The sequence below is a fragment of the Protobothrops mucrosquamatus genome, unplaced genomic scaffold, assembly GCF_001527695.2.
Source record: "Protobothrops mucrosquamatus isolate PMUCROS unplaced genomic scaffold, P.Mucros_1.0 scaffold1115, whole genome shotgun sequence".
In the NCBI taxonomy this organism is placed as follows: domain Eukaryota; kingdom Metazoa; phylum Chordata; class Lepidosauria; order Squamata; family Viperidae; genus Protobothrops; species Protobothrops mucrosquamatus.
Window position 1 is genome coordinate 245,190 of NW_015387334.1, and position 26,136 is coordinate 271,325.

The 26,136-nt window shown below is 34.8% G+C and overlaps 1 protein-coding gene across 1 annotated transcript in view; it reads right to left on the reverse strand.

The window, feature by feature from the left end:
* FSTL5 (follistatin like 5) overlaps positions 1 to 26,136 on the reverse strand; it is a 340,144-nt gene that overhangs the window by 217,750 nt on the left and 96,258 nt on the right. Inside the window, 1 exon segment of the mRNA XM_015820299.1 lies at positions 3,547 to 3,770. Coding sequence (XP_015675785.1) covers positions 3,547 to 3,770 — 224 coding nt within the window.

A 26,136-nucleotide genomic window follows, 5' to 3' on the forward strand; every position in this document is an offset into this window, starting at 1 on the left:
TTGAAGAACTGGAGGAAGAGCCGCTATCAACACAAAGCTAAATGGGATTTAAGCCTAGGCCAAGTATCTAATGAATGAAATTTCAGACAAATTTCAGACAAATTTTTCAGGTTCACAAAAAGATATGGGGAGGAAAGGACAACACATGAAAATTTGCAGGTTACCATAGCTGTCACAAATAAAATAAGTACTTATATGTGTGTTTTGTTTCTTATTAAAATCTATCTTGTGGGGCTGAGATCTATAATTACATCTATCAGACAGACCAATCATTTGCCTACAGTATAGGAATGCTGGTTACAAGCAACACGGTATCAAAGTTAGAAAGCCAAAAGCAAAATCATATTCAATCCTGAATTGTAAGAAGAGATTGAAGGCCAAGAGAAAGGAATTAAAATGAGATGTGAGTAATTTAAAAAACATGAAAGAACAAAAACAGAAGAATATAAGGATCAAGACAAGTCTTGTAAGAAATATTGGCTTAGCACCAGAAAAACTGAAGAAACTTTGGAAATGATTAATAATAAATCAACAAATTGCCACAATATCTGGGAATACTGAACACAACGGGCACAAAACATTATGAGAGGCATATTCCAGGGTGAATTATTAACACTCTTATTATTTTATCATTGCTATAATTCCACTTTCAGTGATTTTGAAGAAAACAAATCTTGGCTATCAAACTGCAAAAAAATGCTAATTAAATCTCATATTGTTTTTACATGGTGTGAAGTTTTATGGAAAATCAGAAATCAAAATCGAGTCTTTGACAAACACTGTAAGATATAGGATTTCAAGTAATAAATGTATTACTAATCTGAGTAAAATCACAAAGTATGCTGATTACCAACCCCCCCCCCCCCAGATTGGTTTAGGCCATAATCTTCCAACTTTGATTTTCAGATCTAGATATTTCATGATCTTCTCCAATTCCTTGTTTTCTGTTCTACTATCGCCTTGTATTGCCACATCAATTCCACATTTCTTCTTATGGGCTTCCAATATCTGAGTAAGAGGATGATGGACTATATAGATCTTTGGCCCAATTTGTTATATCTTTGTTATGTCTTTTTTATTCACAATTAACTGCAAAGGTATTAAATTAAATGAGAACCTAATGATAAACTCATAGATAACAGTATATGCATCTAAATAATGCCTATTAATAGCATTTGCAAGACTTTCTATTTATTTATTATTCTTTATTTGCTTCTGCTTCTATTCTGTTTAAGCAAAATACTTAAAAAAGATTAAAAATTAAAACCATCATAATCTAGGAAAAAAGTTACTTGTCTCCTGATATTATTACCTCTGATGATTTTTTTAAAAAAATATTTTTATTGAAGAAGTTTTCAAATAACAGCAGATGCTAATTTAGAAAATAATAAGAAAAAGTAATAAGTAATAAGAAAGGAAAAAGGGAAAGGAAAAAAGAAAAAACAATAGAGAAGTGGTTTCCAATTTTCTTAAAAGCAGTTATAAACTTATTTATATTTTACTTATTCTTACATTACATCACAATTTCCTTCTTGCCATAATCTACATTTCTAATAATCAAATATATAAATCACCAGTTCATTTCTTTCTGCAAAAATGCAATAAGAGGTTTCCAATCACTAATCTAGTTTTTGATTTTCTCTAACCAATTAAGTTAATTTTGCGAGTGCTGCTAGTTCCCATCTTCATCATTATCTTCTATTATCCATTATCTTCTATGCTTTCCTGTAGACCAAAGTCTTTAAAGTTCTTTGGAAATAACTGGAACAAAGTTGTCCAGTTATGATTCCTATATATGTTCTTTTTTGGAAAGATCTCCTAATAAATCTTTTTGCCAGCTCTTATTCAATGGGAAGTCTTAACTGGGAGCAGACAGTCAGAAAAGCATCTATGATTCTTGCAGACTTTTTAAAATGAAAACCAGGCCACAGATGAGAAAAGCATCTGTGATTATGCAGAAATGTTAATTGTGCCTTTTCAGTAATTCTACATTCCTCCTGAAAGGGCATCTTAACATATAGATAAAAAAGAGATGGATTTCTTATTATTCCTAAGGATGTAAGGAGAAAAATAATGTTTGATGTCTACATGTAAGTCATTATTATCCAAAGCTTTGTATCACATCTATTGCTTGGATTTCATGAATATGAATTAGCATCAGTAGTGCAGATACAATCCTGTATAATATGCTCATGCAGTTTTAATGATATAATCAAATACTGAGCAATAGCAACTATGTTGTTAAAGTTACATCTAAATTAGGCCTCAGAAATACATCTCATTCTTATGCAACCAGCTGTCTTCCCAACAAACAATTCAGTACTGACCTTTCCTTTAATTCATGAGTCTCAAACTCACATCTAAAAGGCTGTATGCAGCCATTCAAGTCATTACTGTGGCCTGCAACAATATTTTGGAGATGATGAATTTGGATAAAAATAAAATAAAATAACAACTCAGTAATAATCCCAGATATTGGTTTTCTGATTAATGAAAAATGATTCCAGTTAAGTGGGCAAAATAAAACAGTTCTGCTTTACAATTCCTTGTTTAAGAAATAAATATATTTTAATGTCTAATAGCATATTGAGATTTTCTTTATTTTTTACTCACTAGAAGCTTTAATATCAACGATTAAAAGGTTTTAAAACTAAGGCCCCAAGGCTAATGAATTAGTTTTTATGTGGTATTTGTGGTTTGCGACCCATGATTTAGTAGAGTGGATAACAATCAGAATTCAGCATAATATTTGTTAATTTATGTCTGTCTTCACTGGCTAATCAGAGCAAAATCTGTATGAACAGAACAATTAGTGCAAGAATGCCTCCATATGTAACAATTTTTCTATGGATTCCTCCTTGCTCCAATGAAGTTTTCTTATGACCTGTAAATAAAACTATCAAATTCCCTCACTCTTAATTTGTAGCTTTATAAAGCCTTCAATGCTATATAAAGAGAATATAATACAACCAGTTTTTGCAATAAGCACATTTAAATTATGATAAGAAAAAAAATAAGTGGCAGGATCAGAATAGAGGAAAAAAAGAAAAGAGCAAATAAAAATGAAATAAGGATATTTAAAAATGATTAAAAAGGAACAATAGGAGCATCTGTGACATTTATTCACTATAGCCATAACATTCAACTGTCTTAAGAAATTTCTACATGTAAACTGTTCCACTGAGAATTGAAGGTGCATTTCTTATAATTCAGCCTTGATCACAGTGACTACCTCTCCAAATTGAGGTCATAAGATCCTGGTTCAAACAATCCTATCAAGCATACAATTTATCTGCAATCATTGTTTTTCCAAAGAGATAGTTGGAAACTGAACATACCCGGAAGATTTCTTCCAGTAAAAAAGCTTTGTTAAATTAAACTTTCTCATCATTTCTTCACAATACACACTACAACATTTCCCAGAACCTTAATCAAATTAACTTCAAAATAGGTAACTGATTTTGAAACGAGACTGGTGACAAATAAATTTAATAAATAAATAAAATAATGTCTTTTGTCTTTAAGATATTATCCCATACTACTTGCCTTTGAAGAAGCAATCTTCATTGTGGACAATAGTAATCTTGTCATTTTTCAGACAGGCAGCCCGGTGCACTTCACAGTGGTTTTCATAGAATTCACCATCAGAACCACAAACAGGCTTGTAATGAGACTTGCAATATTCCATGCAGGCACATTCTGCTTGTCCTGTTTCTCTGTTGATGACACAATGCCTACCCAAGCCACAATACTTATTTTCACATGATCCAGGAAGAACACCATGATTCACAGACCCTGAAAAGAAATGCAAAATCTTGTTAGATTGCATGCCACAATCTCACATTTTTGTCATATACACAGTACCAATGGTTGTGTGAAGACGGCTCGACTGGAAAGTTATAATTCCAAGTGAAACAAATAGTTCTGATGATGTCACCGTACATAGAACAGGAAGATAATAGATATTTGTGATCTGCAGTTAATTGTGTCTTGAGACAAATACACTGAGGGAATAATACATAAACCAATTTGCCTTGACATGCAAATAAATTTGAGAATTCATTAAGAATTTTATGACTTTAACAAAAAATCTAGTTCTCATGGCACCAAGGGAAAACACAACAAATGCACAGTCTAATGAACAATAAAGTTCATATTATTAATATTATGGTATTTTTAAGTACCATATTACATATTTTTCTGACCACAGTAGATGCTTACTTAGGGTGAAGTTACGTTTTGATTCAAAGCTTATTCTAAAGCTCTTTTTATACCAATTTGTATCCAGAAGCCCCTACTATAGTTGAAATTTTATTTATTAAATTTTATTTATTAAATTTCTATGCTGCCTTTTTACCAAATCAGCAACCTTGCACAGCTTACAATATAAACTCACTTACTAGATCTTTGAACAAACAAAAGGAGTTGGACTACTAGCTTGCAGTAATATCCCATGGTAAACACTTGAGACAGCTAAACAACAAACTTCTCCAAAACTCACTAGGCCAATTATAGCCTCAGGTAATTATGTATTTGGGAATAATCTACCAGAAGAATGGAACACTTATATTTATCAGGGATGGAAATGCCTATTGGTAATTTAATCTCGGAGTAGCTGGATTTCCTGTTTCTGATCCTTGACCATAAACTAACCATAGCTTCATTAGACCTTCCCTAATATACAAGCATTACTATACAAACGCTATCTTGGAATTCCACTGCAGCACAACCAACTTTTTAAAACTGATTTATTATCACTTCTTCCCACTAGTAAGCAACCTCTAAAATCCAACATCATTTCTTGGCCTATGGACTAAGATCAAACCTAGTAAATCAGAATCCAACCTATTTCTAATATGGGACACACTGAAAAGTACAGCTGGAATATTGAGATGCCCTTAATTAAGGCAGATTTGGCTGGATATGAAAATAGTTTAGTAATAGACTGAAAAAATTAATCCTAGAAAACTATTCTAGACTTTGGGAGACAGAACAGGAGTAAGTCGGCTTACATTTTATCAATATTTTGACCAACATGCCACAATCACTAAATCCACTTTTATTCTAAGCAAACATACTGTTTTGTGCAAAAGTTCTCTAAAGTACAGACCATATTGTAAGTGCACACACTGCTGCCTACATTTAACCAAATGGGAAGTATATACAGAGATCTGTCATATGCTCTGGGAAATTTTATCTAATTAATGCAAGTCCTCTACATTAAAATATATGGCATAGATTAGATATACCATATAGTTTAGATCAATATAACAACCTCCAAATGAGATCTTATAGTAGTATTATCCATGGAATAGAAGACCATTCTTTCTGATTTAAATTTTAATTAGAGATCCTGATTTTTACTTAAAATATAGTTTATTGTTCTAGAACAGGGGTGTTAAACTGCCGGCCCACAGGCCAGTTGCATCATGCGGAGGACGCGCCCACCCCAGCTCCAGCAAAATGGAAAACGTCATGATATGTCGCGATACATCACATGATGCGGCAAGTTTGACACCTGTGTTCTAGAATGTTACTTTTTAAAATAACATTTTAATTATATATCTGCTTGAGCATACATATTTATGAATGCCCTTCATTTGATCAAATATATTTTTTTTTATTTCAGGGTAAACTATCTGAAGATCTATAAGCAGAAGCTTTCACCTTTTGAATGATATGCTACAGGCCATATTTCCAAAGTGAGTGGTCCAGAGCAAGAACTTGGTCAGAATAGAGTACAAACATAATTTAAATGTATTTTAATTAAATTTAACTGTCAACTATGCTAACATCGGATGTTCTTGCTTTGACAACATATGGAGATGCAGCCATTTTCCTTCTTATGTTTTACTCTTAGAATTAGAGTTAGAATTAGATGATACTGGGGGAGGAGAGGAGGAATGTGCATGGGATGTTAGACATAACAATATTGTAACTAGTGTGAGAACCAAGGTTTTTTGAAATAAGAGGTGATAAGAAATGGCGATTGAAGAACTGGAGGGAAGCCTGCATTTCAAACTAATTGGAGAATGTGATTTATGACTATTAATTAAAGGAGGGAATTGTGCTTTGATACTATGTGCTGAGGGGAGGGGAATTCAGATTTTGGCTTTGCCTATATACATGCCAATGTTATGCTACTCGAATAAAGATTCTTTAAGGTAAACAATGCCTCAAATTTCTTTGAAGAGTTTCATCTGTTGGAACCATGACATTAACTTAATTAAGCACAATTATTCTTATTTTTCATTAAAACTATTATTCCGAGAGAAATTTTAGAAGAACTTGACAGGAGCTATACCTATGTTTTAGAGCAGACATGTCAAACTCGTGACATCACATGACATCGCGCAACATATCAGGACAGTTTTGCCATTGCTGGCAATGGGGTGGGTGTGGCTTCTGCGTGACGCATCCAGCCCATGGGCCGGCAGTTTGACACCCCTGTTTTAGAGGAATCACAAGCAGAAATAGGGCTATACATTGTGATCATTCCTCTAAAATTAAATTATAAAGCTATACATAATTTAACCTACACAGCTAAGAATGCCTAACTCTTTCCTAAAGATATATAACCTTTAACCAGGTTGTTAATGCATGATTTGAAGACTGTGACACATTCTGATTTCTTTACTTTTTAAGCACATAACTTAAAGTGTTTACACTGCCTATTTTATAGTATAATTAAACTTTCAATTTTCCATATAAAGATGGATGCAATATAAATATTTCTGTTTACTAGTTCAGTGTAACTCAGATGATAGCTTTGCAAAGCCTTTTCAATAAGGTAAGTTTCCAGAGAACCTTGTTAGATCAGAATGCACACCTATTTACAAGAAACTGTTCTTTTTTATCTCTAGTAAGAAAGCCCAGGAAGGCCTGTATGCTGAATCCCTAAGTGAACATAATTCCCTTGCTCTTGAAGTTAAATAGCAAGAGAAATGGCTAGAGATTTGTTGCTCTTTGATTCTTCCTGGAAACAGCACCTGGATAAGTAAAGAAGGCAGTATATTCCAGGGTAGATGGGTGGGTGATTAAATCTTGTAGGATTTCAGAAGCAATCCAATCTGCCCAGACTGAATGCAATGAGTAATCAGTGTGTGCTAGATTTCTGGTGTTATTTTCATGCGTAACCCTTGCTTGATTACTTTTAAAATCCCTGTTCTTTTTTCTCTCTCTGAAGCTTAGTCTCCACTTTGTACTGCCATTATTGCTTTGTTTAGATTTGTTACATGAATACTAATCCTTTTTTTTTGTAAACCTAATGCTTGATTATGTGCAATCAAGTCACTTTTTACTCCTACCTCCACAGATTTTCTCCATGAAAGCCTAATATTTATCTGCCTTTTCATATTGTGTTTTCTAGAAACACAAATACTTTTTTAAAATAACATTTTGATGCCTATTTATTTGTTTGATAAGAAAATTTATATAGCTATCTATTTAAATACATAACTCTGGGCAGCAAACAATCCCTAAGTAAATAAAAAATAAGTAAATAAGTACAGGCATTTATCATACATAACAGTTCCATAAAATAGACAAATAAATATTAGCTTCCTTCAACAAACTGGCTGGTTCATAAGATGCCAAATTTCTGAAAATGCCTTTCAGAAAACCAAGAAGGTTAGGGTCATAAGCAATCTTATGCCTTGGTTGACTCCATATTCCAAAAGGTAACAAAGCATTAAACAGAACTGCCCTCGATAACTGAAGAATTTCCTAAGTGCAATTTGGAAACCAATTCATTCATTAGAATTGAGGCAATTTAATTGTTTTTTCCCCATGCAAGTTAGCAGTTCCACTCAACTCTATTATTTTGAGGAATAGACAAGGATTGGTGGTGTGTATGCTACTTCTATATCAGTTCACATTTGTTGTGATGGAAAACTTAAATACATATAGCCTCTACATAGGCTAAGCTAGTGATAAAACTGGGACTAGTCCATGCTCATCATGTTACCATGAATTCTTCATATTTTTCTGAGAGCATCAAGGGGGATGGACACGGAAAATGGTCCTTTTAATAAAATGTGACTCTTTTTGAGAATAACATGACAGGGCACAGAATGATTTGTATTCTTTTATTAACTCAAATGCAGGAAATACTCTCATATGCACAAGAAATATAATTGAATTTGAAACTAAAATTAGCCTTAGATATTCCTGTGTACTGTGCTTAGTGTTTATTTTTGTTTAATCATCCTTAGGATATAAGCTTTTATAAAAAATAAATGTTTGCAGTATGAATACAGGATTATTTTAAAATGTTATTATTTTAAAAATGCTTCTTTATGTAGGAATTCTAATGCTAGCTTTTAAATTAAATATGATTCAGAGATTATAAAATCTTTATTTGCTGCTTGATATTTTCCTAATTACATGGCAGAAACATCTTTGCACAAAGGAAAAGCCATAAATCTGAAACACCAAATAAATTTTATCTATATAAAAATTACCCCAGACTATGTGGATTAAATAAATAAATAAACAAACAAATAAATAAATAAACAGAACAATATTATAAAAAATTCAGCTTTATTATAGTAGATTATAGTAGTGAAATAACCTCAGGGTTGGAGGAAAACTGAAATAAAATAATTTAAAGTACCTAAACTGCAGTAGTAGAAAGACAGTTAATACAGTATATACAGTAGGCTAGATAAAGCAAGCCAAAAGTTATTCTGATTATTATACTAAAGCTATTGAAACATAGGCTCTGAAAACATTTGAAATAAAAATAATTGAAACAATATAACAAAAGAAACAATCCTTTCCTTCTACTAAGCATGCGTTAGAAATGGAAAAAATGGTCATGAAAGGCAGCAATGTACATCAATTGCAGCCATTTTAGAGTGTATCTGTGCATTCATGGAAACTTAAAAGTCTAGAGGAAATAGAAAATATATTTAAAGACATTGTGTTCAACTAAATCAGAGTGCAATTGCAATCTCTTTACAGCTTATGGACTTCAACTTCCAGAATTCCTGAGCCAGCCAGCCCACTTCTGAATTCAACTATCTAATGCAGAGGTGTCAAACTGCCGGCATGTGGGCCGGTTTCATCATATGGAGACCATGCCCACCCCACCTCCAGGAATGCAAAAAAAGTCGCAATACATTGCGACACATCACGTCACGCGGCGAGTTTGACACCCATGATATAGTGCAAGACCCAGTTTGGTGTGATGGTTAAAGCCTGGACATAACAATAGAGACATCATATTCTAATTTTGCTTTAGGTACAAATCCGAGCTGGGTGACTTCGGACCTGTCATTCTGTTCTCGGATAGGAAGTTGAAATACTCCATAAAATGATCTGGAAAATTGCTTTTGAAAATGTTGCCAGAAAAAACAACTGATAGGGAAAGCTGATTAAAACATATATAATACGCATCTTTAGCACCAGATTAATAGTGATGTGGGCATTGCTATGGTGAATCCTATACGGCAAACTGACAAAAAATATTTGCATTCTCAATAGGATGGAATCATTTACATTTGAGTGCAAAATTTACAGATATGTGTGATAATCATAATAATCTACTATAAATTATCTAATTTCTCTCTGAAAATTATTCATGAATTATTTATATGATTGCATTAAACATGGAGATATACACTATAAGCAAGAATTTTTCACTTGCAAAACTGAAGGAGGTTGTAAAATAGGCATGGAAGGGATTAAAAATAAAAGCACCCTCATATATTTTACAATGGAAATAAAGTGTGAATATAGTTCTACATATGTCCTATGTATCTTTTCTGTTGAAATGGAAAGAGAATGGCACAATCTCACCTGTTCTATGTGTCTAAACAAAATGCAGCTCTCAAAGCCTATAATCTGAGTATCATCCTTGTATCTTAGCTCTCAAGGCAGAGAATAGTGTTTAGTCTGCATTTTTAAATGAACCCAGTTATTTTTCAATTGCTCAAGTTTTGAAGTTTAATGTTTGATTTAAAAACTATACTTAAAATATATCAATAAGGAAAATGTCCTTATAAATACTGTGTTTGGAAAAAGCTGCAACCAATGTAAATTTAGAAGAATTATATATCTTACGGGAAAATGCATCTAACAACAATAGTGCATTTCTTCATTTTTTAAAAACAGATAAATGTAAAAATTGAATGGAAGTGATATACAAAGAAATCTATGAAATCCATATGGCTTGACAACATATTTATTTGATTTTACACATATGGATGAATTTGTCAATTTTATTTTCTTCTAAGTTCCATTCTTGCTGTTTTATACTATTTAAAAATAAATGCAACTTTCAAAATTAAAATAAAAGTTTATACATTTAGTTTAGATAATTTTACAACTATTTTTAAAGCTAATTTTAACATACTTTTAACAATTGGAGTTCATTGATCAAGCAAGTATTTACAAATTAAAATAATCACAAAAACTAAGACTTTTGAAATGCTTCATATAGTGCTGTTTATCCTTTTCATATCCATCCAAATGGTGGAAAATTAGTAGTGATCATTAACAAAATGATGATGTATGTTTTATCTGAGAATACTTCTCTAAACAAATGACTTATCTGTCAACCTTCAATACTGAAACAGCAGTTTGTATTAACTTGACAGACAAACAAACAAATTTGCAGACGACACCAAGCTGGCAGGAATAGCCAACACTCCAGAAGACAGGCTTAGGATACAGGAGGATCTGGACAGACTTCAACACTGGGCGCTATCCAACAAAATGAAATTCAATGGTGAAAAAAGTAAGGTTCTACATTTAGGCAAGAAAAACCAAATGTACAGGTATAGTATAGGGGGTACCTTGCTCAATAGTAGTAACTGTGAGAGGGACCTTGGAGTCCTAGTGGACAATCACTTAAATATGAGCCAGCAGTATGCTGCAGCTGCCAAAAAGGCCAACACAGTGCTGGGCTGCATTAACAGAGAAATAGAATCAAGATCACATGAAGTATTAATACCACTTTACAATGCCTTGGTAAGGCCACACTTGGAATACTGCATCCAGTTTTGGTCACCACGATGTAAAAAAGATGTTGAGACTCTAGAAAGAATACAGAGAAGAGCAACAAAAATGATTAGGGGACTGGAGGCTAAAACATGTAAGGAAAGGCTGTTGGAATTGGGTATGTCTAGTTTAATGAAGAGAAGGATGAGGGGGGACATGATAGCAGTGTTCCAATATCTCAGGGGCTGCCACAAAGAAGAGGGAGTCAAGCTATTTTCCAAGGTGCATGAAGGCAGGACAAGAAGCAACAGATGGAAACTAATCAAGGAGAGAAGCAACCTAGAACTAAGGAGAAACTTCCTGACAGTTAGAACAATTAACCAGTGGAACAACCTGCCTCCAGAAGCGGTGAATGCTCCAACACTGGAAGTTTTTAAGAAGAGACTGGACAGCCATTTGTCTGAAATGGTATAGGGTTTCCTACCTGAGCAGAGGGTTGGACTAGATGACCTCCAAGGTACCTTCCAACTTTATTATTATTATTATTATTATTATTATTATTATTATTATTATTATTATTATTATTATTATTATTATTATTATTATTATTATTATTATTATAATATTTTGGTGGATTACTGACAAGAAAAGTATGTATTATGCTGAGAAACTATTGTAGCTTTCCATAGAAAAATTTTGATACAAAAATACAATAAGCAAAGCTATTATAAATATTTTATAATTAATATTTTTGCTAATACTAAAAATTAAAAGAACCCAATCCCATTTAAGTGCTTCACATAGAGAAAGCTATGTTGCATAAATAACACTGGAGATTATTAAATCTGAAGTAGCTGTACAAATGGATTATAATTCAATACGATAATCTAGCAATTAGTTCCTCTTCTATCATAAACAATCAGCAGAATACACTTGTGTTTACTATCAATTTATTTCAGAACTGATAAAAGAAAAAAAACTAAATTGGTTTTACTTCAGACTTCTTTCCCAAAGCTTATCTAAACCACCACACATATTTAAATTTAATGAAACTAAATTAGATGTAGAAAGGGCAGCAGCTTTAAGTATACAATTACAACCATTATACAGGTTACAAACTTATAACCAGTTTTTCTTATTGTTCTCATGGGTGCTTAGCTTTAAGTAGTTATGCATAGGATTACATTTAAAAGGAGTAAACTCTCTTCTCTTCCTGCACTGTAAAGTTCTCAAAATATTCATGCAAAACGTTGGCTATTATATACTTCCAACATCAGTCAAGGGAAAGTAGGGAAATTCTATTAAAAAATTCAGGAATTGTGTGTTCGTGTGTGTTTGTGTGTAAGAACTTTCCATTCTAAGGAAGAAAAAGGCACAAGCTTTTTATTTGATGATGTATTTGGAGATAATAATTGAAAACAAAAATGTGTTTTATTATATCAATAGGCTATAACAAGTTCAGAATATTTTATGCAATATATTTTACAGTTTATGAATTTCTTTTTTAAAGCATATGCTTATCATATTATATTGAGGGAAGCATTATTTAAAAAAATAATAATGTGGAACATAGGACCAAATAAGCAACCTGAAAAACAATGTTAAAGAAATTCTCATCCTTCCTTCCATGCTTTTACTGGATTTTTTAATTGTATTTTTTAAAAATAAAATATTTTGTAGAATTGCACTTGAGTGATAAAGTGAAAATATCTCAGAAGAATAAATGCAGGATTAGAGAACTAACATGAATGCAAAATTGTCTGTTTTCTGTTCTGGCAAAGCGACAAAAAGACATAGAAAGTATATTAATGAAGGGCACATGACATTCAAACATAAAAGAATAAACACAAAACTATCCACCATTTTGCTCTTCCCTTTCTCAAATTTTTGGTAGCAATCTGTATGATTCCTGATTCAATGTAGTGTATGGGTAGGTTTACTAGATCTCTAGCAAAAGGAGGATGACATACAGCAGGAATAAATATTGTCTGGCTTTTTGAGTATCTTGATTATTTTTTTTAAAAAAGATGGATTGTTTTCCCAATGGTAGTCATTCAAACTTTTGTGTATTGTAACCTTGTAAATTCTTCTTCTTGCATGAAAAATGCTTCCTTCATTCCATTTTCTTGATAGACTCAAATGCATAGATTTTGTATTATTTATTTCCTGATTCCAGCAAACTGTTTCAATCTAGCCCTTCATATCTATGATGTCTGTAGGTGATATGACTCATCCTACCTTTCTATTGTGAAATTTGAAAATTGCATTATCATTGATTTGATATTATTATTAATATGCATTCTTGAAAATAAAGATTGATTTGAACAATATTACATTACCTGAGGATGAGCTCTAGCATGAGTCAAAAAGTTTAGAAGACTAAACCTCTGGTGCCAGTGATTGACCCAGACTGGATCCTATAACATTATCCTGGGATATGTATATTTGCCTTCATTTGTAATATTACAATTGAAAAACCAGTTTTTCTAATGCTTTTATATATTCATGTAGACCTAAGTAATTCTTTTTTTTTTTTTGCAATTTTTGTTGTAATTGTTTGACACAAATGCCAGGAAAATTAAACAGCTATTGTGTCCTTCTTTACACCAATTTGTCCACTTTGCAATTATTGATGTCTTTCTTTGCCTGTTCAGATACGTTGTATCCCTAGTTTTGGCAGAATCAAAAGTATGCCCCCAGCAAAATATATGCCACTTTATTAAAAAAATAATAATCACCTTACACATTCTTATTTTATATTAAGTGGAATTGATTATTTACATAAATGAAGACTGCAAACTCATTCATATTCCCAGTTAAATGTTCTTAAAATTCTCAATAAATTTAATAATAATAATAATAATAGTAAAGTTGGAAGGGACCTTGAAGGTCATCTAGTCCAACCCCCTGCTCAGGCAGGAAACCCTATACCATTTCGGACAAATGAGTGTTAATATAGTTGAGTGTTAATATAGTTTAGCATTTTTATGCTTAGAGAATATTCTTAGAGTAACTTTTGTTAATGTGCTGCAATGGCCCCAATTCTAAAACTGAAGAGAAGATAATCAAAGGATAATTATCTTAAATAATTTATTTTAAGAAATTAAGTACTGTCCTATTGTTTTTACTTCAGTCGGTATTACTTCATAAACTTAAGAATTGTTTAGGAAAAAGAAACTTCAGGTCCTTACCAATGGTCCTTTATCATTTTCTAAAGCTTGTGAACTATTTGTTCCATTCCTTTGCTGCTGATTCAAAATGCATTTTGCTTTCAAATAAACTGCTACTTTTTACATCTTACATTGTATAGCAAAAGGGGTTGGCTGAATAAGAGACATTCCATGTTTAATCAAAATGTAGCATTTTTCTAAGTTTGCCCAGCAAATGATTTCTAGATCATGATAGCTAATGAATTTAATGAACATTACATGATAAACATTCATTCATTCTTTATATGATAAATATAAATATATTCATTCTAATAAAGTATATACAATCCATCTGCATGAGTAAATGCATGGACATGCAGCAATATGCTGGGGGGGAAACTAGAATAATGAAATGCCAAAGACAATGAAATCCAGGCATAGCCATGACTTTTTGCCTGCTACTATTCTTGGTCTCTTCTTGCAAATCTTTCTGAACTCAAGCAGCTACAAAGCAAATTTTGGTAACTATTTTATTAGTAATTCAGATAATTCTTCTGTTTACATTAGTTAAGGAAAAAAATCACATTAATCAGTGGGGTGCACCACCAATTAAGTGGAATTCAGGAATGTACTAAAAAAAATCTGTATTCAAGTTTTGTTCAATAAACCTATGTAATTGTATTGTGTACTTGTTACCTTCTGTAGTAATTATGCCCACTGGGGTAAAGATCCTGAGAGAGGATGAGGTAAGATCTCTTACTTTTCTCTTCACCTTTCAGACATGGAAATGTCTTTGTTCAATTAGTTCTTATATTTCATTTCCTTCTTTTTCTAAACAAGTTATTTCAATTAATGGGAATGTTTGTTGTTAATCAGCATCTGTCTACCATGAAACAGTCTACACATGTTTTAATATGTAGCTTAAATTTAGGATTGTTTATTTAAGGTAAACAGAAGCCAAGATATATACTGTTTATGAAGTTGCAACTTGCATGTTCACTTCTGGCAGTCAAAAAGACATTAAAACTTTCCCTTTTTAAGTAGGTATGTAATATCTAAGCTGTACCAAGGGATCAGGATATCTTTCCTACCTATAACTTGGTAGTTGCAAAATTTCTTCTCTTTTTTAAAAACTGCAATCTTCTGTTTACTAGTGTATTAATTACCCAACAAAACATTGTATTTCTTTTACAGGCTACTGAATAAAATATATTAAAATTAGAGATAATTGTGAAGCTTTTTCATCAAAATGTTTTCCTGGACTTTGGGAGTTTGGAGACATATTAGCAGTCTTCAGTCAATTCTTTTTAATTTTCATCCTCTGACTATTGTCATTTTCTTCCTTTTAATCTAATTTACTGATGCACTTAAAGGATTGTGTACATCAATAAAGAAGAAAACACAGCACAATAATAGAATGAAAAACAGAACATAATTAAGTTATAATCAAACAAAAACAGATTCATGAGAATCATCAATTAAGCCACTACAAAGCTCTGATGGTGAGAGGAAAAACAGCCTCTGATTGCAATCAGGATTTAGCTGCTTCCACATGTCTTGCATTACCTTCTGGATTACATAAAAGTTGATCACTTCTCCCCTGATGCTCTATTACTTAGAGAGATTTCCATGACGATGAAAATGAGATCATGGAAAAGAGCATGACTTGTTTCTCCTGCACAGGGAGAGACAGCTTGAAATGCTTAATAGTTATCAGGGTTTCATATTTCTGTTTGGTATATACAGGTAATCCTCGACTTACAATAGTTCATTTAGTGATTGTTCAAAGTTATAAAGGCACTGAAAAAAGTAACTTAAGATTGTTTTTCACATTTGCAACCATTGCAGCATCCTGATGGTCATGTGACCAAAATCCAGATGCTTGGCAACTGACTCATATTTTTGACAGCTGCAGTGTCCTGGAGTCATGTGATCCCTTTTGCGACCTTCTGACAAGCAAAGTCAATGGGGAAGCCAGATTCACTTTTAACAAATGCGTTACTAACTGAACAACTGCAAAGATTCACTTAACAACTATGGCCAGAAAGGTCATAAAATGGGGCAAAATTTATTTAACAACTGTCTCATTTAGCAACAGAAATTTGGGGCTCAATTGTGGTCGTAATTCGAGGACTATCAACACAAGGAATTGTATTGTTGATTTTATCCATATTAACTGTTGAAAAGTGTCAGTAAACCACATGTACGTCATAGCTGAGCAACAGTATGTTGCACAGCTTTCCTAGATTAGCACAAATATATCTGGGTTACAACTGGGCTTTGCTTGATTTGGGCCTAATCCAAATTGTGCCAAAACTCTTTGGTATTCTCCTTGCTGCTAGAAGGGAATGTTACACATTGCACAGATACAATTAAAATGAATTGGTTTATACCTTCATTTTATTACTAAAAGCTTCTGTGCCTCAGTTGACTAACATCATAATGAATAAACCTGCATGGACAAGAATAAAAAGAATTATTTTAGGGAGTAACAATACATGGGTTTAAATTAATGAGAAGCATGAAAGAATGCTCAGTAGAATGAGGGAGGGAAAATGTATGTAAAAATGACTGCTGGTAAAAATATGGATGGAAGAAAGGAAAAATGGAAAGACCACACAAAATTAAGAATGTGAATGGATGATTTATATGTATGTGTATATATATATGCAGGTCTTGGCGTATTCGGGTCTTTTCTTGGCGATGTTTCGATGAGGTCCCACTCGTCATCTTCAGGCTGGGGTCTTCGGCTTCATGCTTGTGCGAGCAAATTGTGATAGGAGCTGCCGTCTCTCTATAAATATTAGTGGGTGTGTGTGGAATGCTGGCTTAGTTGCTGTAGGTGGATTGGTTGCAAAATCTGCCTAGCCACGTACATTGGACAAACTAATAGGAGAATAAATGCCCGCATCGCAGAACACAAGAACGCAGTCAGAAAAGAAGAAAAAACTTCCTCCCTCTTCCAGCATCTTAAAGCTACAGGACATGAAATTTATTTTGAAGGAACCAAACTAATGTCCAAAACTGAACACCACAACAAGAGAATAATTATAGAAGCCATCAAAATAGAAAAACACCCCACAACATGAATAAACGTGATGATACCTCCCGCCTACCAGACAGCTGGAAACTAGCCCTAATCAACAAACGAGTCCTAGCCACGAAAACTGATACCGGACCCAGAACAACACAGTACGCCACGACCATTCACCCTCACCAGACCCAAACCCAAGCCCAAACCCATCCCTCAGACGAAATGCAACCACCATCCAGAAGCCAAACCACGATGACATCACCAGCTGCTGCACCTCCATCCGACCACCACACAAAGCAAATGGACACACGCCATGAACACAGAGCTAGACCGCAAACTCGGAGCCAAACCAAAGCCCGGTATGCTACATCACAGCCTAGACGAGACCTCTGGTGTAGTGTCTTGAGTCCTCCAATGTTGCGATTTCGAGTCCTACAATGTTGTGTCGGTTGGTGGGTCCTACAACGTTGTGTTTTGAGTCCTATAGTGATGTGATCTAGAGTCCTACATTAGTGTGTTGGGTAATGGGTCCAGCAATATTGTGTTTTCTGATTACCCGTGTGTCGGTCGTGGAGTTGTACTCAGGATGTTACGAAACAGCCAAACAATCCGCAAACAATAACTCCCACATAGCTAATCAACCCTCCTACAGCAACTAAGCCAGCACTCCACACACCCCCACCAATATTTATAGAGAGACGGCAGCTCCGATCACACTTTGCTCGCACAAGCACGAAGCCAAAGATCCCAGGCTGAAGATGACGAGTGGGACCTCGTCGAAGCGTCACCAAGATACTCTCAATCTTACATGGGAAAAGACCCGAATACGCCAAAACCTGCATACCTGTACCCGTGAAAATCTACAAAAACATATATATATAATTGAAAGGATGTGAATAGTGCTGTTATGGAATGGTATATAAGCCTAAGTGCTATTGCTATTGCTTTGCAGATGTTTTATTACCCAACGAAGTACTATCGTCAATGTTAGAAGGGAGTGGGGTTTGCTCTCTCATTATATATAAATAAGCTTGATCTGTCATTATTGGTGGGAGAGTTCTTGTCTTCTTAGTAGTTCCTTGATTGGGCTGTTGTTTACCCTTTGATTGTTTGTCTGAGTTAGTAGTTCGTTGACTTGAGTATTGATTACTAGTTGATTGTTGATCTGATATTAATCCTAGTGTTAATATCTGATTATCTGGTTGTTGATTGCTAGGTGTTTTGGTCTTTTTAATGGTATGTAAATATTGTTTATCTTTGATGATTGATTTGTCTGAGTGCCAGGCTCTAGCATTTTTTTGTTTTTTATCAGAATGCCCATTGCATTAGATGATTTCAGAGATTATAAGGTTATGAGTTAGTACTGCCAGGGTATTACTTATAAGAACACCACAACTATGATCCGTTTCATAGGAGACGTCGGTTAGGATTTTTAGTAATCAGATCCTCCTCTACTTTTCGTACTAGAAAGTCTTCCCATGATAAAATAGGTAGGTTATCCTGTCCAGTCTTGATATGTTAAAAACCCTGTTTGTCGGGAAAATGGAAAGTTCCTTAGACAGAGTCGAACAAAGAGGGTAGGTCAGAAAATATGCTTTCAAGTTAATACTTCTATCACATTCTCAGCTCAGTCCAGTGTGAACAAGTATAATTAGGTCCCATCTGCATCTTGCCTATAGGTTTTAATGGCCTGAAATAGCTGCAAGCCAGCACTGAATTGAGTTAAAGGGAAAAAAGCAACACAATTCTGACTTGAAGGACAGTTGTGCTTTCACAAGGCCTGATGAGATGACCTGGCTGCTATCATGACAGCAATCTCATTGCTGCAATCTGGTATAGAGGCACTGGGCAGGAGGGGATACTTCCTATTGCTATGGGACATGCTAAGTCTAACCTAATAGACAGAGGGCAGAGCAGAGTGAAAAACATTTCACAGTGAACAAAATGTGATGGGGTATGTGAGAATGAACTGGGAGATAGGAAGAAGATCTACAGCTTAGGCAATGGGAAGATAACACATAGGGGGAAAGGATGAGAAGTGCTTGAGAAAGAGTCTCCCTTACTTTTCGAGAGACGAAAAAGACAGGAAGAGAGAAATATTTTCGGTCTTGCAAAATACTGTTTATTGTAATCTAATATAGGTTACATAATATAGTGTAATATAGTGCTGATTGTCAAGCACCATGGAAATCAGGAGATCCAAACAGTTCAAAAGAGTGTAAAGATTTATTGCAATCTTAAGTTCTCTAAAAGAATCTGAGCTACTAATGGTCAAAGCAAATTGGAAGTAGATAAAAGTCAAAGGAATTCAAGGTGATGACTGATGATGCATTTGACCCCTCCCTTGGGCTCAGCCTGGTCATGTCCTACACTGATACTCCTGGTTGTGCTTCCTATCTGGATTATCTTGAAGAGCTAATTATACCAAACTGTCTTGCCTATGAATTATTTCTTAATGGAAAAAGATATACAACAACTTAAATACCCTTATTTAAAGACATTTATTTAAAATAATTTGCTTTAAGAACCAATCCCACTTTTTCTTTTTCTCTCCACTCTATCTTTTGGAGGTAATATCTATAAAACATCCAGATAGAAAAACAAAAACAAGCAAAACATGGGTCTAACCACAGTTTATTAGGAACTGAATTATTGTAATTTAGCTGTTTGAAACATTTTATGAGAAGTGGAAGAGTTAAAACAGTATATGCTTTTCTGTTATAATTTCTAATATGAAAATTATATTTTGTTTATTAATTTATTTTTTCAATATTCTCTTTAAAATGATGCTTAAGGCAATGATTAAATACTGAATAAAATAAATGTAATAACTAAAACATAAAATAAGTTGGAATACACACAAACACACACACACAATAAACTACATGGTTCCTACTTAATCAAATTGTGTTGAAGCTTAATATATAGCAAACAATGCAAAACCAGTAGAAAAAATAGTCTGATTTGGCAGAAGTGTTACTTTGCAAGATTAAGTAAATCCTTTTCAAAAATCTTGTATTAATAATTTCTAAGTGCACTTAAGGGGAGAACAAGCCTCCACCCATTCAATGTTATGATACTTGGAAGCACTCAGGGAGCACCATAAAACTCAATTACTCATCCATCTATTATAATTTTGCATGAAAACTCAAAAAGAGCTAGATATAACAACAAAAATATGGTATAACAAAAATATTATAATTTTCAATATATTTTAATTTAACAGGCATCAGTTGCCAACTCTTTTAATACATAATCCTGTTACCTGCTGGCAATACATTTTGCCCAGTAATTACTGGTGGGATATTGCTCTGCTGATATTGCTAGAACCAGACTTGCACGAAAACCAAATTCTACATTCTCTCTAATTCTGGAGCTGTTATAAGAGCTCTAAAATGCAACTATTACAAGTAGTATTGAATGTTATCATGCTTGTAATGTATTGCCCAATAATATAGGATGCTACAATTTATAGGAGTAAACCTAGTGTTAATCAGACTAAGATGAAAGGGGGAGCAAAATACATATTTTTTGTTGCATTAAATCATGCTTATATCAGGATGTTTACTTATGCCATGCTGTTCCTACAATTACATTAACAGGAAGATATGCAGAAATATTCTGATGCTGACAGCTGGTACTTATGCTAAAAACGCAGCTCCATCACTCAGATAAAATCAAAATCTATCTAGCTAATTAATCAAAGCTGTGTTAATATAAGGTATCTGAGGGTCATAAAGCTCACAGCACACATGTCAAACTTGCGACATCACGTGACATCATGCAACATATCGGGACGGTTTTGCCATTGCCGGCAATGGGGTGGGTATGGCTTCCGGATGATGCGTCCGGCTGGTGGGCCGGCCTTTTGACACCCCTGGCTTACAGCATGCAAGCCTTTTTTAAAAAAAACAAGAACCTTGAGCACTAATATAAAAACCAAGTCCTAATGTAAGGGACTGCTTGAGAAGTCAGACAAAAATATACTGACTGTATGGAGCTGGTTGCTCATTCTTGGATGTGTAACTTACATAAATAACTTAAGGTTTATATCTAAAGAACAGCTGATAACAAATATCCTTGAGTTTTACAGTTCATTGACATTTTCTATGTTGTTGGGATGGATGAGTTGAAATCCAAATTTTAGTAGGCCAAAAAATTCCCTTCAGCAGATTTAAATTAACCTGACCAAAGCTTCATAATTAATCAACATAGTTAAGCAAAGATCTAGTCACAGGCAAATAATTTATATTTGTATTTCACAAATGAGGAATTTTCAGGTTCAGACAGAGCAGTGGACCAGAGTTAATCAGGAACCTTTTTTTCTTCAGTATTTTTTTCGAAAAAGAGTATTATCATGCACATACACATACACATATGATGCATTAGCACATGCACTCATGAACTTAAATGTTGCAATTAAAATTGTATATTACTTTGTGATTACAATATATAGTATCTAATATAAAATAAAATAGATACGATGTGTGTTTGCACATGCACTGATATGTTATATTTTATCTGCATAACAATGAGTTATGTCACGTGGTTCAGGGTTCAACCCAATTTGAGAGATATAATGCTAAATAATTAAAAATATTCAACATTTCACCAGAACATTTATTGATTTGACATAAAAATTATTTATATGCAGCTTGCCATGATAACCAAACATTGTCATTTTTTACCATTTAAGTTGCAATATTTCTGTCAAGAAGAATTCCTCAAGTGGAGGAAGACTATGTAGTCTACCATTAAAAATGATTTATCACGTATTTGTTAAAGAAAATTTAAACCATCTATTAGGGTAAATTAATGTCCCTGAGGTTAGTTAAAAATAACATTCATTTTTTTCACATTTTCATTAGAAAATAAATAAGAGCAATCATCCAAAGTAAAACAGGGAAAAATAAATAAATAAGTATCACACACAAAACAGCTCACACTCTGCTAGAGAGAAATTCCCTGAGAATGGGGGCTCCAGCACAAATCCAAAAGCTCGAAAGACTAAACCTCCGATCCCAGTGACCGACCCAGATTGGATCCTGGAACATTATCCTGGGACACGTAGATTCGCCTTCATTCGAAATAAAAAAATCTATCACTTAAAAAAAATTCATTCTAACATTGCTCTTTCAACTATCTCATTTTGTGCTTTGCATCTTTAACTTTCTAAAACTCTGTTAAAAACTTAATGGAAAATAAAGTTAAATAGTTGTCCAAAAAGAAGGAAATAGCCTCAGGACATAATGGAAATAAGTACAAATTGATTTACTTCTTTCAGTTTTGTAAAGTAGGAGAGAAACACTAATCTGGTTTCTTTAGGCTCTCATAACCTTTTTTTATGCTTGACACTGCAATTTGTTTTCCTCCTAAGTACAGGTATCTTGAAATAATGCTATATTGCATTATAGTATTGCTCCAACAAGCATTCTGAGAAAAAAAATGTGATCTATGGAATGCTTCAAAATGTTATTCCACCCATAGTCAATTTATACTGAATGATTGCTAATATAAATATTATTAGTAGAAGCAGAAGTTATCATCCAGAATTAAAGAAAATAAGAAAGGGAAGGGGTAGGAAGAAAATTTCTGATTTGTACAGATTAGGTAATAAAGCATTAATCCAGCTCAATCACCTGGCTTACTTTCCCTCTTTTTAAAATGTATGATCCTTTTGTTCATTTTGACTCCATGTTTTAATTCGTCCCCATTTTTCTGAGATTGGACTTGTACTTGCAATAGCAATAGCACTTAAACTTATATATGGCTTCATAGTGCTTTACAGCCCTTTCTAAGCAGTTTACAGAGCCAGCATATTGCCCCAACAATCTGGGCCCTCTTTTTATCAACCTTGAAAGGATGAGTCAACCTTGAGCCTGTGAGAATACGAGAGAGGGGGGGGGGAGACTACTAGCAATACTTTTACCTTTGTGCACTAATTCTGTATTAAAAATTAGAAGAATAGTCTCAGTTAGTCATTGATAGAAGTAAATGAAAGATCTTCAAAATTTAAAATTGTAAGAGGAATTAGCTGTAAGAGGAAGTAGCTGCAAGAGAAAATAGCTAGCTTAAAGGTAAAACAAAACAAATTGAAAAACAGGAAAACTAAAACAGGAGAGGTGGAGACCATTGGACACATACTCTTTCAATGTTCCTTCTACAGAGCCATTCGGAAAAACCATATCCTCCCCATAATCAATAGGTATCCTGGTCGTTTGGAAAGTATTTATCTACAGTGGCTGCTTAAGGACGAGCAGGCAGTGATCACAGAGCAGGTGGCTAGATTCAGCGCAGCAGCACTGGGGATTCACCAGAAACATAAATAAATATTTTAGATCTTTTTAATAATCTTTTATAATTAATTTTATTATGTGTTTTTATTCAGTATTAGACCATACTCAGTGTATTTTTATTGTCAGGTCAGTATGACTCAGTCTCTCTGAAGGTAGATAGGTTTTGTTATACTGTCTGTAAAACTAGGCAGACTTTGGACACTCATTGATTACATCATTAATTGTAATATATTGCTATGCCTTCTTGTGTTCAGTTCTGTTTAGTTACGTTTTATTTGAATGTTTAATTTTATGTGTTGGACTATGGCTGTAATAATAAACTGATTGATTGACTGAATTACAGGAAAATTAACTGAATGGGGGAAAACAGGAAAGAACCTATTGTTCTAAGAATCCATAAAATAAACAGGAACTCAAAAACAAGACAATAGAGCATGCTCAATATCTTATTGAATATTATTTGACACACCTTGCATACATTATCTGCTAATTATAATGCACATGCAATGTATGATTTAGTATTTTCAGGCAGGGTAGTAGGAAATATGTAGAAGGTGATCGTACAGAAGGTGATCGTACAGAATGTAATCTCATAGTACCTCAGCCAATGGGGAATGAGGAGGGATGGGCGGCCGGTGCAAGGAGTATATAAAGATGTTGATTTGAGATGATAAACTTATGAGAGAACCAAGCTTTGATAGCTTCTCCCCCCTCTTATTGCAATAAACAAAACAAGGAAGTATTAACTGTGTCTTGGCTGGTTATTGGTCAGGCGAGCTTGCCACTGGTTGTGAAGGAAAGTAGCCAGGAGCACATAACAGTCATCTTCCTTTCTTTTTCTTTCCATCTATTGTGAAGAGAAAACTGCAGAGAGAAATATCAACCCTGGGTCTTCCCCTTCACTTGTAAACCTTTTGCAGAGAAGGCTATTTGGGCCATCTGAAGCCAGACTCCCCTTCACAGACTGGACCTCAGCTTAGCCAGTCACTGTGAGTTCGTCTGTCATCAGTGATAGTTCAACCACAACGTAATGTCAAGTTCTTCCAACGACCGGAATATCCTCGACTTCATAATATAACGAAGTCATATAACGGAAGGATTTAGACCTTGTTCTGTCAAATTTGGTAAGTCTAAGTGAACTATTTATTTGTAAGACAACACAGGACTCGGACGCCTTCGTCCGACGGGACGTTGCAAGAGTCCCGGGCATTTGCAAAAGCTGCCTGGGACCAGACTGAGCGGCGCCGGCCTTGTGCGCATGCGCAAGGCGGGAAAAGACCGCCTTGTGATTGGTTGGAATTGCCCGGGGATCAGAGGGTATAAATAGAGGCCTGCGTGCCTCTGCTCGGGTTGTTCGTTGACTGTAGTCAGAGAATAAAGACATGTTAGAAATGCATTGCTTCAAGCGCCATTATTCTCTGGACTTACCACTGGCGACGAAGGTGGGATGCAGTCTAGATAGCTAGGAAAACTTGAAGACTCACCCAAAGAAGTCCGGAAGAGGAACAACGGCGCTGAAGTCAGCGCCTATCCTGCCAGTACAGCATCGCTGGAGGGTAAGTGCAGCTGAAGAAAACCCTGTTCCTGATCATGGCAAAAATTGGGCAGTTAGCTGAATTTGATGTCTCTCACCTGGAGAAGTGGGAATCTTACATTGCAAGAGTAGAGACTTACTTCCGCGTAAATCAGATAAGGGAAGAAGGTCTAAAGGCTGCCACAATGTTGTGCGTTTGTGGGCAAGACGCCTTTGAGATCGCCGAGAATCTAATCGCCCCGGCCTCGCTAAAAACTGTTTCATACTCCGATTTGAAGAAAGATTTGAAAGAACACTTCCAGCCTAAGCAATCTGTCATTGCTTGGAGGCACACATTTGAACTGAGGGATCAGCGAGCTGGGGAATCTGCAAAAGAATTCATTGCAGCATTGCGAAGAGCAGCTAAACCGTGTGATTTCAAGGACTTAGAGGAAAGGCTGCGTGGCCGTTTTGTGTGCGGACTGAGGAACAGAGACTTACAGCAGAAGCTGTTTCCTAAGGAAGATGTCTCTTTCCAAGATGATCTGCGAGAGGTTACGGCAGAGGAAGCTGCAGGTGGAGCGGTCAAGAACATGCGGCCTAGTCGAAGCGCTCCAGAGACTGCCACCATCCATAAGGAGGACGTGCGAGAGGATTCGGAAGAAGATCCTGAAGAAGAGGTGGACAAGCTTTACCAAGCAGCTGGGAGGAGGTCCAAAGATCGTCAGGACAAGGGCCCAGCTGAGCTCCATTGCTTCGGATACGGTGGTCACCACAAGCGAGCGGAATGTCGGTTCCGTTCCGCCATTTGCCGAGCGTGCGGAAAGAAAGGCCACATCGCTGCGGTTTGCCTGGGTCGACAGAAGGCACAACCGAAGGAAGAATTGAATCTGAAAGGTACCAGGGTGCCCAGTCAAAACAGGGTGGGGTTCTGTGCAACACGTAGGGATATTCTAAGAATAGGCACGCACAAACCCCTTAAAAAGAAATTATCCCTTAAAGTGAAATTGCAGGGAGTTCCATTGTCGATGGAACTTGACACGGGGTCTGCCCTATCCATAATTTCCCTCAACACATTTCACAAAATCTGCAGCAGCAGTGGCCAGCGAGTTTTGTTAAGGCCTTCTAATGTAATCCTTACGGATTTTCAAAATTCCCAAGTGTGCGTTAAGGGGGAGGCCACCCTTAAGGTACAGTATA